Source organism: Podarcis raffonei, chromosome 1, assembly GCF_027172205.1.
Source record: "Podarcis raffonei isolate rPodRaf1 chromosome 1, rPodRaf1.pri, whole genome shotgun sequence".
Classification (NCBI taxonomy): domain Eukaryota; kingdom Metazoa; phylum Chordata; class Lepidosauria; order Squamata; family Lacertidae; genus Podarcis; species Podarcis raffonei.
Window position 1 is genome coordinate 3,444,994 of NC_070602.1, and position 12,446 is coordinate 3,457,439.

The 12,446-nt window shown below is 46.8% G+C and overlaps 2 protein-coding genes across 2 annotated transcripts in view; one reads left to right on the forward strand and one right to left on the reverse strand.

Annotated features, from left to right (window-relative positions):
- The first annotated feature begins 108 nt into the window (after window positions 1-108).
- DMAC2L (distal membrane arm assembly component 2 like) lies at window positions 109-6,843 on the forward strand. The gene is made up of 5 exons (XM_053385411.1): window positions 109-134; window positions 2,870-2,983; window positions 4,591-4,799; window positions 5,693-5,864; window positions 6,713-6,843. Exons 2-5 carry the CDS (start codon window positions 2,877-2,879, stop codon window positions 6,825-6,827), a joined length of 603 nt encoding a protein of 200 aa, XP_053241386.1. The 5' UTR covers window positions 109-134; window positions 2,870-2,876; the 3' UTR covers window positions 6,828-6,843.
- A 1,157-nt stretch (window positions 6,844-8,000) lies between these two features.
- Window positions 8,001-12,446, reverse strand: part of CDKL1 (cyclin dependent kinase like 1) — a 31,187-nt gene continuing 26,741 nt past the window's right edge. Inside the window, exons 9-10 of the mRNA XM_053385282.1 lie at window positions 11,976-12,131; window positions 8,001-10,172 (exon numbers count right to left, since the gene is read on the reverse strand). Of these exons, the coding sequence (XP_053241257.1) occupies window positions 10,065-10,172; window positions 11,976-12,131 (264 nt within the window). The 3' untranslated portion in view covers window positions 8,001-10,064. The remainder of the gene's footprint in view (window positions 10,173-11,975; window positions 12,132-12,446) is intronic.

Genomic DNA, 12,446 nt, shown 5'->3' on the forward strand with positions numbered 1-12,446 from the left:
CCGCCCGGAGGAGGAGCCAGGCCGGGCCGGCCCCACGACGCCGCCGCGGCCTCCGACTCGCCCTCGCCCCACCACCGAGGGTCAGCAAGCCCGGGAGGAAGAAGGCGCCCAGGGGCTCCGGGGGAGGCCAGCAGGCAAGTGGGGGCTGCTCTGGATGGAAATGGTTGCTGTTTATGCAAATTGTTTGTGTTGTTCCTGCTGCTATATGTCCTCTTTTCCCAGGACACGCCCACCACCATATTATTATTATTATTATTATTATTATTATTATTATTATTATTATATTTTGTCTTGCCCAAGGCAGCTCAAAGCGACTTGCATCTTGCAAAAAGACCTGGGTTCAGAAACGTTGTTTATGCAAATTGTTGGTGTTGTTGCTGCTGCTATATGTCCTCTTTTCCCAGGACACGCCCACCACCTTATTATTATTATTATTATTATTATTATTATTGCTATTTTGTCTTGCCCAAGGCAGCCCAAAGCGACTTGCATCTTGCAAAAAGACCTGGGTTCAGAAACGTTGTTTATGCAAATTGTTTGTGTTGTTCCTGCTGCCCTATGTCCTCTTTTCCCAGGACACGCCCACCACCATATTATTATTATTATTATTATTATTATTATTATTATTATTATTGCTATTTTGTCTTGCCCAAGGCAGCCCAAGGCAACTTGCATCTTGCAAAAAGACCTGGGTTCAGAAACGTTGTTTATGCAAATTGTTGGTGTTGTTCCTGCTGCTGCTATATGTCCTCTTTCCCCAGGACACGCCCACCACCTTATTATTATTATTATTATTATTATTATTATTATTATTGCTATTTTGTCTTGCCCAAGGCAGCTCAAAGCAACTTGCATCTTGCAAAGCGACCTGGGTTCAGAAACGTTGTTTATGCAAATTGTTGGTGTTGTTCCTGCTGCTGCTATATGTCCTCTTTTCCCAGGACACGCCCACCACCATATTATTATTATTATTATTATTATTATTATTATTATTATTGCTATTTTGTCTTGCCCAAGGCAGCCCAAAGCGACTTTCATCTTGCAAAAAGACCTGGGTTCAGAAACGTCGTTTATGCAAATGGTTGGTGTTGTTCCTGCTGCTGCTATATGTCCTCTTTTCCCAGGACACGCCCACCACCATATCATTATCATTATCATTATTATTATTATTATTATTATTACTATTTTGTCTTGCCCAAGGCAGCCCAAGGCAACTTGCAAAAAGACCTGGGATCAGAAACGTTTATGCAAATTGTTTGTGTTGTTCCTGCTGCTATATGTCCTCTTTTCCCAGGACACGCCCACCACCTTATTATTATTATTATTATTATTATTATTATTATTATTATTACTATTTTGTCTTGCCCAAGGCAGCTCAAAGCAACTTGCATCTTGCAAAAAGACCTGGGTTCAGAAACGTTGTTTATGCAAATTGTTGGTGTTGTTCCTGCTGCTGCTATATGTCCTCTTTCCCCAGGACACGCCCACCACCATATTATTATTATTATTATTATTATTATTATTATTATTATTAATATTATTATTGCTATTTTGTCTTGCCCAAGGCAGCCCAAAGCGACTTGCATCTTGCAAAAAGACCTGGGTTCAGAAACGTTGTTTATGCAAGTTGTTGTTGTTTCTGCTGTTGCTATATGTCCTCTTTTCCCAGGACACGTCCACCACCATCATATCATTATTGCTATTGCTATTTTGTCTTGCCCAAGGCACCCCAAAGCGACTTGCATCTTGCAAAGCGACCTGCGTTCAGAAATGTCATTGTTTGCTGTTACCCGTCGGTCTGCAGTTCAGTGCCAGATTTACGTATAAGCTAAACAAGCTATAGTTTAGGGCAGGGGTCAGCAAACAGGGGGCCGGTCCACTGTCCCTCAGACCTTGTGGGGGACCGGACTATATTTTGAAGAGGGGGGAAATGAATGAATTCCTATGCCCCACAAATAACCCAGAGGTGCATTTTAAATAAAAGCACACATTCCATCCTTTGCCTGGAGTCATATAGGATGGTAGAATTGGAAGGGACCCAAATGGTAAATCCATACCTAGCAAATTGCAACTAGTTCCCTTTGAGACCGGTGAGATTAAGTCATTAATCTTGACATCTTTCTGCAGGGCCTGCAAGACAGAGCTGTTCCGCCAGGCCTTTGGCCAGGGCACAGCCTGACTCCCTCCCTTGGCAATCTTCGCGGAGCTCTGGCCCAATGGTGGCCAGTGGCTTGAATTTAATTAATTTTATAATTAATGATTTTAGAGTGTTGTTTGTGTTGTACTTTTGTATTGTTTTATTGTTGTTAGCCGCCCTGAGCCCAGCTTCGGCTGGGGAGGGCGGGATATAAATAAAATTTATTATTATTATTATTATTATTATTATTATTATTATTGCAAACATCCCCCACTCATGGGCCAAGGGGGGGGGCCGGGAAAGGCAGCTGTCCCCCTCATAAATCAATAAAAATCAATAAAAATACATAGAAAACTGTGGTTCTGCCCCCCCAAAAAACCTAAAATCCTGGCTATGCTCATGGCCCCACTGATTTCATTAGGGCCTAAGTTTTAATCTGGATCTATTCAACGTAGGAAACCTCAGCTCAGCTGCAAAAAGTACTATTTTGTGGCATATTAAAGACTGCCAGTTAGTTGTTATATTGTCGCACAAACCTGTTCTAAGCATTTAGCGAGACAACCTATGAAGTTTTTAAATCCTTGAAACGAGTTCTATAAATGCTGAGGATCATTATTATTAGTGTTTTATATCCTTAATAGATTGTCTTTATTTGTCACGCTTATACCTGCCGACAAATGTTGTGTGTTCTTTGTGCGGGAATCCGCTAAACCGCTGCTGTGTCTTTTTCAGAAGCTGAATGATGCTGATTGGAGCTTTGACACGTCGGACGGGCTTATTAAAGAGGCAGCCCCCCTGGGATACAGGCAGGAGTTTTTGGGGATGGCTTAATGCTGTTTTCAACAAGTAAGTGTGCTGGCCAGAACAACTAAATCAGCTCTCACAAAGGACACTGCGAATTGAAATCCATTTGTCTTTTAAAGCCCTCTAGGTTTGTGGGCGCCGCTGCCTACTGTGGCAGGGAGTTCCAAAGATTAACCACGTGCCGTATGAAGAAGCCCTTTCTTCAGCATTTAGCTTCATTGAATGCCCCTGAGTTGTAGCACTGATGGAGAAGGCGAAAAACTTTTCTCTGTCTGCTTTCCCTGTGCCATGCATAATTTTGTAAACTTCCATCGTGCAACTCCTTTCTTGCGTTTTCTCTAAACTGGAAAGCCCCAAACGCTGCAGCCTTTCTCCATAGGGGAGTCCCTCCACCCCCTTAATCGTTTTGCTTGCCCTTTCCTGAAATGTTTCTAACTCTACAATATCCTTTTTGAGGTGAGGCAATCAGAACTTTGCACAGTATTCCAAACATTAGGATGCCGGCAGTTTTATTTTCAATTCCTTGCCTAACGATCCCTAGATAGGGATGTGGGTGGCATTGTGCTCTAAACCACTGAGCCTCTTGGGCTTGCCCATCAGAAGGTCGGTGGTTCGAATCCCTGCAATGGGGTGAGCTCCATTTGCTCTGTCCCAGCTCCTGCCAACTTAGCAGTTTGAAAGCACATCAGTGCAAGTAGATAAATAGGTACCACTGTGGTGGGAAGGTAAACGGCGTTTCTGTGTGCTCTGGTTTCTGTCACAGTGTCCTGTTGCGCCAGTAGCGGTTTAGTCCTGCTGGCCACATGACCCGGAAAGCTGTCTGTGGACAAACGCTGGCTCCCTCGGCCTGAAAGCAATATGAGCGTCACAACCCCAGAGTCGCCTTTGACTGGACTTAAACATCCAGGGGTCCTTTACCTTTAATGCATATATGTGAAATTCTTGCTTGCCCTGACTTGAATCACTTTACACTTGTTTACATTACATAGGCCTAGCAGGGCCCAATAACAGAAGGCAGAGCAAGTAAGGGGTCACCCAGTGCACCGTTAACCTATGGCACTCACTCCCACAAGAGGTGCTAATGGCCACCCAACCTGAATGCCTGGGCACCACAGTTCAAGAAGGACGCTGACAAACTGGAACGTGTCCAGAGGAGGGCAACCAAAATGGTCAAAGGCCTGGAAACGATGCCTTATGAGGAACGGCTAAGGGAGCTGGGCATGTTTAGCCTGGAGAAGAGGAGGTTAAGGGGTGATATGATAGCCATGTTCAAATATATAAAAGGATGTCATATAGAGGAGGGAGGGAGGTTGTTTTCTGCTGCTCCAGAGAAGCGGACACGGAGCAATGGATCCAAACTACAAGAAAGAAGATTCCACCTAAACATTAGGAAGAACTTCCTGACAGTAAGAGCTGTTTGACAGTGGAATTTGCTGCCAAGGAGTATGGTGGAGTCTCCTTCTTTGGAGGTCTTTAAGCAGAGGCTTGACAGCCATATGTCAGGAGTGCTCTGATGGTGTTTCCTGCTTGGCAGGGGGTTGGACTCGATGGCCCTTGTGGTCTATTCCAACTCTATGATTCTATGAAAAGAGGGTTGCAAAATAAAAACAAAACTCTCCTTAAAATTAGCTGTTCCTCCTCGTTTACAGGGTGGACTATGAGCGGATCAAGGCCGTGGGCCCAGACAGAGCCGCTTCGGAATGGCTCCTTCGGTGCGGGGCACTCGTGCGTTACCAAGGCTTGGACAAATGGCAGCAAGATTACAACGCACTCCCTTCGGGACCATTAGGGAAATATAAGATACAGTCAATTAATGCCACAGAATCTTGCATCATGGCCAAGGGATTCGATTATTTGGGTAAGTAGCTGAAACACTAGGGACGTGGGTGGCGCTGTGGGTAAACCACAGAGCCTAGGACTTGCTGATCAGAAGGTCGGCGGTTCGAATCCCCGCAACAGGGTGAGCTCCCGTTGCTCGGTCCCTGCTCCTGCCAACCTAGCAGTTCAAAATCATGTCAAAGTGCAAGTAGATAAATAGGTACCGCTCCGGCGGGAAGGTAAACGGCGTTTCCGTGCGCTGCTCTGGTTCGCCAGAAGCGGCTTAGTCCTGCTGGCCACATGACCCGGAAGCTGTACACCGTCTCCCTCAGCCAATAAAGCGAGATGAGCGCCGCAACCCCAGAGTCGTCGGCGACTGGACCTAATGGTCGAGGGTCCCTTTACCTTTACCTTTTAGCTGAAACACTAAGAGTTTGGATTTGATATGCCACCTTTCACTCCCCTTCAGGAGTCTCAAAGCGGCTCACAATCTCCTTTCCCTTCCTCCCCCACAACAAACACTCTGTGAGGTGAGTGGGGCTGAGAGACTTCAGAGAAGTGTGACTAGCCCAAGGTCACCCAGCAGCTGCATGTGGAGGAGTGGAGACGCGAACCTGGTTCCCCAGATTACGAGACTACCGCTCTTAACCACTACACCACACTGGCTCTAACCAGCTTGGTCTGTCAATATTCCCCATATGCCACACACCCCTGTCCACCAGCACTCACAAAATTTGAAATGTACACAACTGGTCCAAAAAGGTTGTTGAAATCTGGTTTAGATCATTGCCTGCTTATACAGGTCGCACTGTGGAACATAGACCCAGCCCTTTCTCCACAAGGAGACTTTATCACTTGCATGGGCAAAAACTGTAGACATTCAGGCCGGTTGTGTGTTGCAAGTCCCCCTCCTTGACATTCTGCCTGTTTCAGACGGCCTGGAGCACGTTGAGGAAATCCGGCTTTGCAAGTGCATGTACATCTACGACGAGTGCTTGCAGCGGCTGAGCCAGACACCCAACCTGCAGAAAAGCCTCCTGCGCCTGTGGATCATTTCCTGCGGGAACGTCACGGACAAAGGCATCATTGCGCTGCATAAGCTCAGGTATGCAAAGCCGCCAAGGGCAGCCCTGCATTTCACACTGCAAGCGTGTTTGCTGCTTCATGAACCCTGTTGTTCTCGCAACCACCAACGGAAAATATAGGTGACTTACAGGAGCCCTCTCCCTGCTGCAGTTAGGCTCCGAAGATTCCTTCCTTTGGCTACCAAGAAAGGCGTTTCCCCCCCCCCCCCAAGCCAAATTGTTGGAGGGGACAAGGGAGGCGCACTTTCAGAATAAAAATTTGCTCCTGCCGCATCAATTTTTTAATTAGCGTTGGAAAACGCAACTAGGATTTTCGTCAGGGCCACGGGATGCTCTTGCTCACATTTTGAAAAGATGTCTATCAATATTCTGCAAATAAAAAAACATTTTGGTCCTGCGCTACACTAAAATGTTAAAATGCTTCTTTGATTGTCCTTGAACTTGCCACACTTGCCACCCTCGCCTGCCGCACCCTTTGAGAACCACTGACTTGGAGGTTATGTTATAATCAAGCAGTACAGTGGTACCTCGGGTTAAGTACTTAATTCGTTCCGGAGGTCCGTACTTAACCTGAAACTGTTCTTAACCTGAGGTACCACTTTAGCTAATGGGGCCTCCTGCTGCTGCTGCACCGCTGGAGCACGATTTCTGTTCTCATCCTGAAGCAAAGTTCTTAGCCCGAGGTACTATTTCTGGGTTAGCGGAGTCTGTAACCTGAAGCGTATGTAACCTGAGGTACCACTGTATATAAATTTGGTTGGACGAAAATAAAGGGCACCTGTGAATAGCAGGCTTAATGTGTGCCTGTCTTCCAGTGCAGTCAGCAGCTTTTGCTAAATTAAATATTTCTTCTTCTTCTTCTTTACAGTAATCTGGAATATTTGTTTTTGAGCGACTTACCTGGGATAGAAGAGAAGGAAGCCACTGCTCAGACCCTCAGGCAATCATTGCCAGGCTTGCAGCTAGAACTGGACTTGGATTAAAGGCATTGCCACCTCATTGGGCCTCCTAGTCTTTTTAAACCTGTGGAAGTTGTGGAGGTGGAGAATTGCTCAGCCCACTGCTGTCTCTGCAGAATCTCCGCTCTCCAGCCTCTCAAGGGAGGCCTCTGCTTTTGGGAATTCCTTAACAGGTGATGCTACAGCTTGGTCAATGCTAGGCGTGTGATCTGTCCTTAAGCTACTCCCCCCCGCACTTCCATAAATGAAGACTACAACACCCCTGGGCCACTTTCAGAAGAGCTCTTTTGTTTTTCAAGATGTTGACTTTGGGTACTAAATCCTGGAAGTTTGGGCAGTCTAAGGTCAAAAAGATTCCTACAGAGAACTACCATATTTTTCGCTCCATAAGATGCACTTTTCCCTCCTAAAAAGTAAGGGGAAATGTGTGTGTGTGAGGGGAAATGTGTGTGTGTGTCTTATGGAGTGAATGCAGGCGGGAGGCAGGCGGGAAAAGCCCCCATGCTCCATGCAGCCCTTGTGGGCTTTTCCCCGAGGAGGGAGAAGGGCAGCCCATCACTGACGGACCGTCCTTCTCCCACCTCGTGGAAAAGCCCGCAAGAGCCGCGCTCGCTTTAAAGACCGTGCAGCTCTTGCTGGCTTTTGCGGGAGGTGGGGGGAGGGACAGAGGGCAGCCCCTCAGTCCTTTCCCCCACCTCCCGGAAAAGCCCCCCGGGCTGCCCTTCTTCCTCCTGGGGAAAAGCCTGCAAGCGCCGCACACACGCTCCACGCGGCTCGTGAAAGGGAGTGCTGAGCAGAGCCTTTTAAAATATTTTTTTTCTTGCATTCCCCCTCTAAAAACTAGGTGCGTCTTATGAAGTGAAAAATACGGTATGTACTTCTTCCAGAGATTTTTTTTAAATACAAAGTCACCTTAACCCCCTGTCCCCTTCTGCTTCCAGGCATGGCCAAACTTGGCCCTCCAGATGTTTTGGGACCACAACTCCCATCATCCCCAGCTAACAGGACCAGTGGTCAGGGATGATGGGAATTGTAGTCCCAAAACATCTGGAGGGCCAAGTTTGGCTATGCCTGGCTTAGACAAACCAAAAATATATGCTTTGATGCTCTCACGTCATCAAGGAGATTATGGCGGTTATGGCAATTTACAGAGTAACGTAAGCGGGGTAGGTGGGGTGGAAATGAACTAGAAACAACTCCAGAGTAATATGCAGTTTACTGTTTCCTACGCGAGCGTTACAGACATTGGTTTATACCAGGCAAAATCTGGTAGTCGTTTGCCAGAAACATGGCATAGCAAAACTTGGCTACAGCTTCTATGGAGCAGCTCCGATAACCAGCGGATTTTGCAGAGGGCTGATCTTGCAAGCACAACACATAGGTACACATTTCTTCCAGCTGGACCTGTCTGTTGGAGAGGGTGTTGTTGCCAAGGCAGCCATGACACTCTCCTTACGTTACGACCGCAGCCCTGGAAGAAGAAACCCCCTAATCACAGTCTGCCTACTGCAGATGAGGCAGGAGCGAAGCCTGAAGGAGAAGGTGAATTCCACCCATCCATTCAAATGAATCTAGATCATGGGTAGGCAAACGAAGGCCTGGGGGCCGGATCCGGCCCAATCGCCTTCTCAATCCAGCCCGCAGACGGTCCGGGAATCGGTGTGTTTTTACAGGAGTAGAATGTGTGCTTTTATTTAAAATGCATCTCTGGGTTATTTGTGGGGCATAGGAATCCGTTCATTATTATTTTTTTCAAAATATAGTGTGGCCCCCCCACAAGGTCTGAGGGACAGTGGACCGGCCCCCTGCTGAAAAAGTTCGCTGACCCTAGATCTAGATCACCAGGAAAACAGAATTTTGCATTTGTTCCCTCAACCAGCATACGTGATACCTGGTTGCTATAACAATTATATTATAACACAACCACACAGAGAACCTTCGTGAAACCCAGGAGCGTAATCCAAAAACCTTTGGCTATACAGCCCCAAATTGTGTCTATTCACAGTCAGATTTCTTTTTTGTTGTTGCTGCTTCTCCATTCAAGGATACTAAAGAAATAACAAAGTAGGGCTTTCCAAGTAAGCTGCAGCTGGGATGGTAAAAACTGTGGCTCGCCAGATGTTGGGGCCACAACTGCCAAGACCCTGTTGGCCAGGCTGCGTAGAGCTGATGGGAAATGGGAGTTCCTGAACGTCCAGAGGACCACTGTGAATCCATCATAGTTTCTGCAGCAAGGACTGGGAAAAGCAGTGTTTCTCCAGGAGATGGAAAATAGAAGGGCCACATCCTGCTTGGGTTTGCAGAGTACCAGATACTCCAAGAACTGAAGGATTTGCAGGGCAAAGTTAGTTGAAGGGCATAACATTGGGAGTGTCAGATCACCATGTGGGCAATCGAGCATCTCTAGGGTCCAGCAGGAAACTCACAATCATAAATACAAGCATGACTAATTGTATAGTTTCTAACCATAGAATTCAAAAGTCAGGGTTCCCATCGCCCGGTCCTATTAATGTGTGATAATGTCTCCATCTCTTGCAACCGAATCCTATATTTCGGCAAACATGCTTGCTTATTACATGGAGGTTTCATTTTAACCCAGGTTATTATTATTATTAGGAAGGATCATCCAAAGAGACAAACAGAAATTTACACGTTTAAAAGCAGAGGAAAGACGTTGATTTCTAACCACCCTGCTGGGAGATCTGTGTTTGATGCAAGATTTCACAGAATCGGAGCTCTTCGCATCTTTGACTGCGTCTTGCAGGATCAACCAGCCTGTGCTATTAACTACAAATGCACATGAGAACGGAAGTTCTCCCTCCTTCTTTGACACCATAGGATTTTGTGAATGAAATGTATTTGGCATAGCTGGATCCCACCCCCACCCCCGCTGCCACTCCCAAACAGGCAGCAGACTTTTCTGCTCCCCACACAGTAAACAGGATGAGCTCTTGAGAACCCTAAACTGATGCAATCACAATTATCCTGCCCCCAACCCACCCCCGAAAGTCCCAGAGAGATGCATTTTCTGCCGAGTCACAAGAATTTCCAGACCTTCAGCCGACTCTCTTGTCTCTCGGAGCAGAGATTTTCGTTCTAAAGCTTTGCCATTCTTAACACGGTAATTTCACGGCTCGCTCCATTGTGCACCAACAGAATAATATCCCTTTCTCCGTTCAAGCTCACTTCAAGGCTGGGAATGCGCTGAGGCTGTCCGCGGTAAATCCGGCTTAGCCATGACACCCACACTTTAATTTTTTTTTAGATGTTTGGGAAACGGTAGTTCAGTTTCCTTGTGCTGCAATAGTACTTCTTGTTATCCAAAGCAGGTAGAATGTTGCTGCTGGTTAACTGGGGCAGGTACTGTAACTAAGAAGAGAGAATAAAGAGTAACTTGCAGGCAGTTTTCAGTTTAGCAATGGACAGCAATGCAAACTGTTCTGAAAATGACACAAAGGTGAACGGGCAGCTGGGGGCTGGATCCACACTTTTTTGGCGGTGCTGGTGTTGAATTTATTTTATTTTTTAAAAAGATATCTGTATACCACTGTACATAAAGAAATAAAAGTGGTTTATGACAATAGAACCATTCAATGAAACCATATAACTAAAAAGGTGGAAAGATGCATTATTGTGGAAAGATGCATTATTAAACACAGGCCTGACAAAATAGAAAAAAATTCAGTAGGTGTTCAGCGTTCAGCACAGAACACACCTGCTTAATAATAAAAATGTATGTTCATTTGAAGATCACAGGCTAGCTTACAACTTAAAAGCACAAGATACATAGCATAATATCAAGAAAGCGAAAGCTTCGAAGACACATTTAAAAGGCCATACGTTGTTTAATCAGCCAAAGGCTTGTTTGAAGATTGCTTTCTCCTGACCCCTGAATTGTCCTTGCCTGACTCTCTGTTGCTGGCAGGGAGTTCCACAGGACTGGGCCAATAACTAAAGGCTCCGTTTATTGTTGTTGTGAATTGAGCCTCACCAACGTGGGGAATGACCAAAGGAGCGCCTGTAGAAGATCTCATGGATCAAGCTGGGATAGAAGGGTTCAGGCAATCCCTGCGGGATCCGGGCCCCAAGTTTGTAAATTAGAATCGTAGGATTGGAACATACCACAAGGGTCATCTAGTCTAGACCCAGTCCTGCTGACCTCTGGCACCACCCATGCCGGTAAAAGTATCACTATAGTTTTGAGGCTGTGACCCCCCTAAACCCTAGAAATTAATAAATTGCAGATTTTGATTATTTGGGATATGAAGGGAGAAATGCCAGCTGCAGAGGAATTCCTGGGCTATCCTGTGCAAAAGGACCTGGCCAAGCTACGGCCATTAAGAAACCGCCACGTCTTCAATTCTCCAAAGGAGCACAGGCCCTATTAATAATAATAATAATAATAATAATAATAATAATAATAATAATAATAATAATAATTTATACCCTGCCCATCTGGCTGGGTTTCCAACAAAAAATTAAAAATGCATTAAAACGTCAGTCATTAAAAACTTCCCTAAACAGGGTTGCCTTCAGATGTCTTCTAAACGTCAGATAGTTGTTTATTTCTTTGACATCTGGTGGGAGGGCGTTCCACAGGGCGGGCGCCACCACCGAGAAGGCCCTCTGCCTGGTTCCCTGTAACTTGGCTTCTCGCAGTGAGGAAAGTGCCAGAAGGACCTCGGTGCTGGACCTCAGTGTCCGGGTAGAACGATGGGGGTGGAGACGCTCCTTCAGATATACTTGGCCGAGGCCGTTTAGGGCTTTAAAAGTCAACACCAACACTTTGAATTGTGCTCGGAAACACACTGGGAGCCAATGGAGATCGTTCAAGACCAGTGTTATGTGGTCTTGGTGGCTGCTCCCAGTCACCAGTCTAGCTGCCGCATTCTGGATTAGTTGCAGTTTCCAAGTCACCTTCAAAGGTAGCCCCACGTAGAGCGCATTGCAGTAGTCCAAGCGGGAGATAACCAGAGCATGCACCACTCTGGCGAGACAGTCTGTGGGCAGGCAGGGTCTCAGCCTGCATACCAAGTGGAGCTGAGGGTCAAGACATCTGGGGATCCTGTGCAGGGCTCAGCAGGGACTGGGGTGGCCTGTAGCAGGAGGGTGTTCCTGGCTGCCGTGCAATTTGATCCCTGAGACCCCTGAAATATCTGAGCAGCCTCTTACCCCGGGGATGTGCTTCCGCGTGGGCCGGTTTGGCTTCCGCGTGAGGGATCTCTCTCTTTCCCTCCCCAGCTCAACCTCTCGGATGCTGTCAAAGTAGGGGTGCTGCAGGAGCTGCTCGCAAGTAAGCCTTTCCGCAGGATCCATGTGGAGGCAGCCCTGCGATAAGGGGAAAAAGCAGAGAGTCTGCAGGATGCAGACACAAGCCAACCGTGGCTCAGTGGCAACAGCGTCTGCTTCCCCACACAGAAGGTTCTGGGTTCAATTCCAGCCTGGGAATGTCGGCTGCCTGAAGTTCCCAGGCATTGCTGAGGCAGATGGACTGATCACATCTCCCAATATAAGGCAGCTTCTTAGGTTAAGAACGCAAGAACAGCCCTGCAGGGTCAGACTAGTGGCCCACCACCTTCTCCGAAATCCTGATCTCACCTTGGCCAACCAAATGCCACAATGGTATAACAAACAAAAATCTGC

What these genes read in the sequence shown, in the direction of transcription:
- DMAC2L (XM_053385411.1), top strand. Translation starts at nt 2,877, where the DNA reads ATGATGCTGATTGGAGCTTTGACACGTCGGACGGGCTTATTAAAGAGG. An exon ending in CAAGGGATTCGATTATTTGG is followed by an intron (nt 4,800 to 5,692) that starts GTAAGTAGCTGA and finishes TGCCTGTTTCAG; the next exon opens with ACGGCCTGGAGCACGTTGAG. An exon ending in ATTGCGCTGCATAAGCTCAG is followed by an intron (nt 5,865 to 6,712) that starts GTATGCAAAGCC and finishes TCTTCTTTACAG; the next exon opens with TAATCTGGAATATTTGTTTT.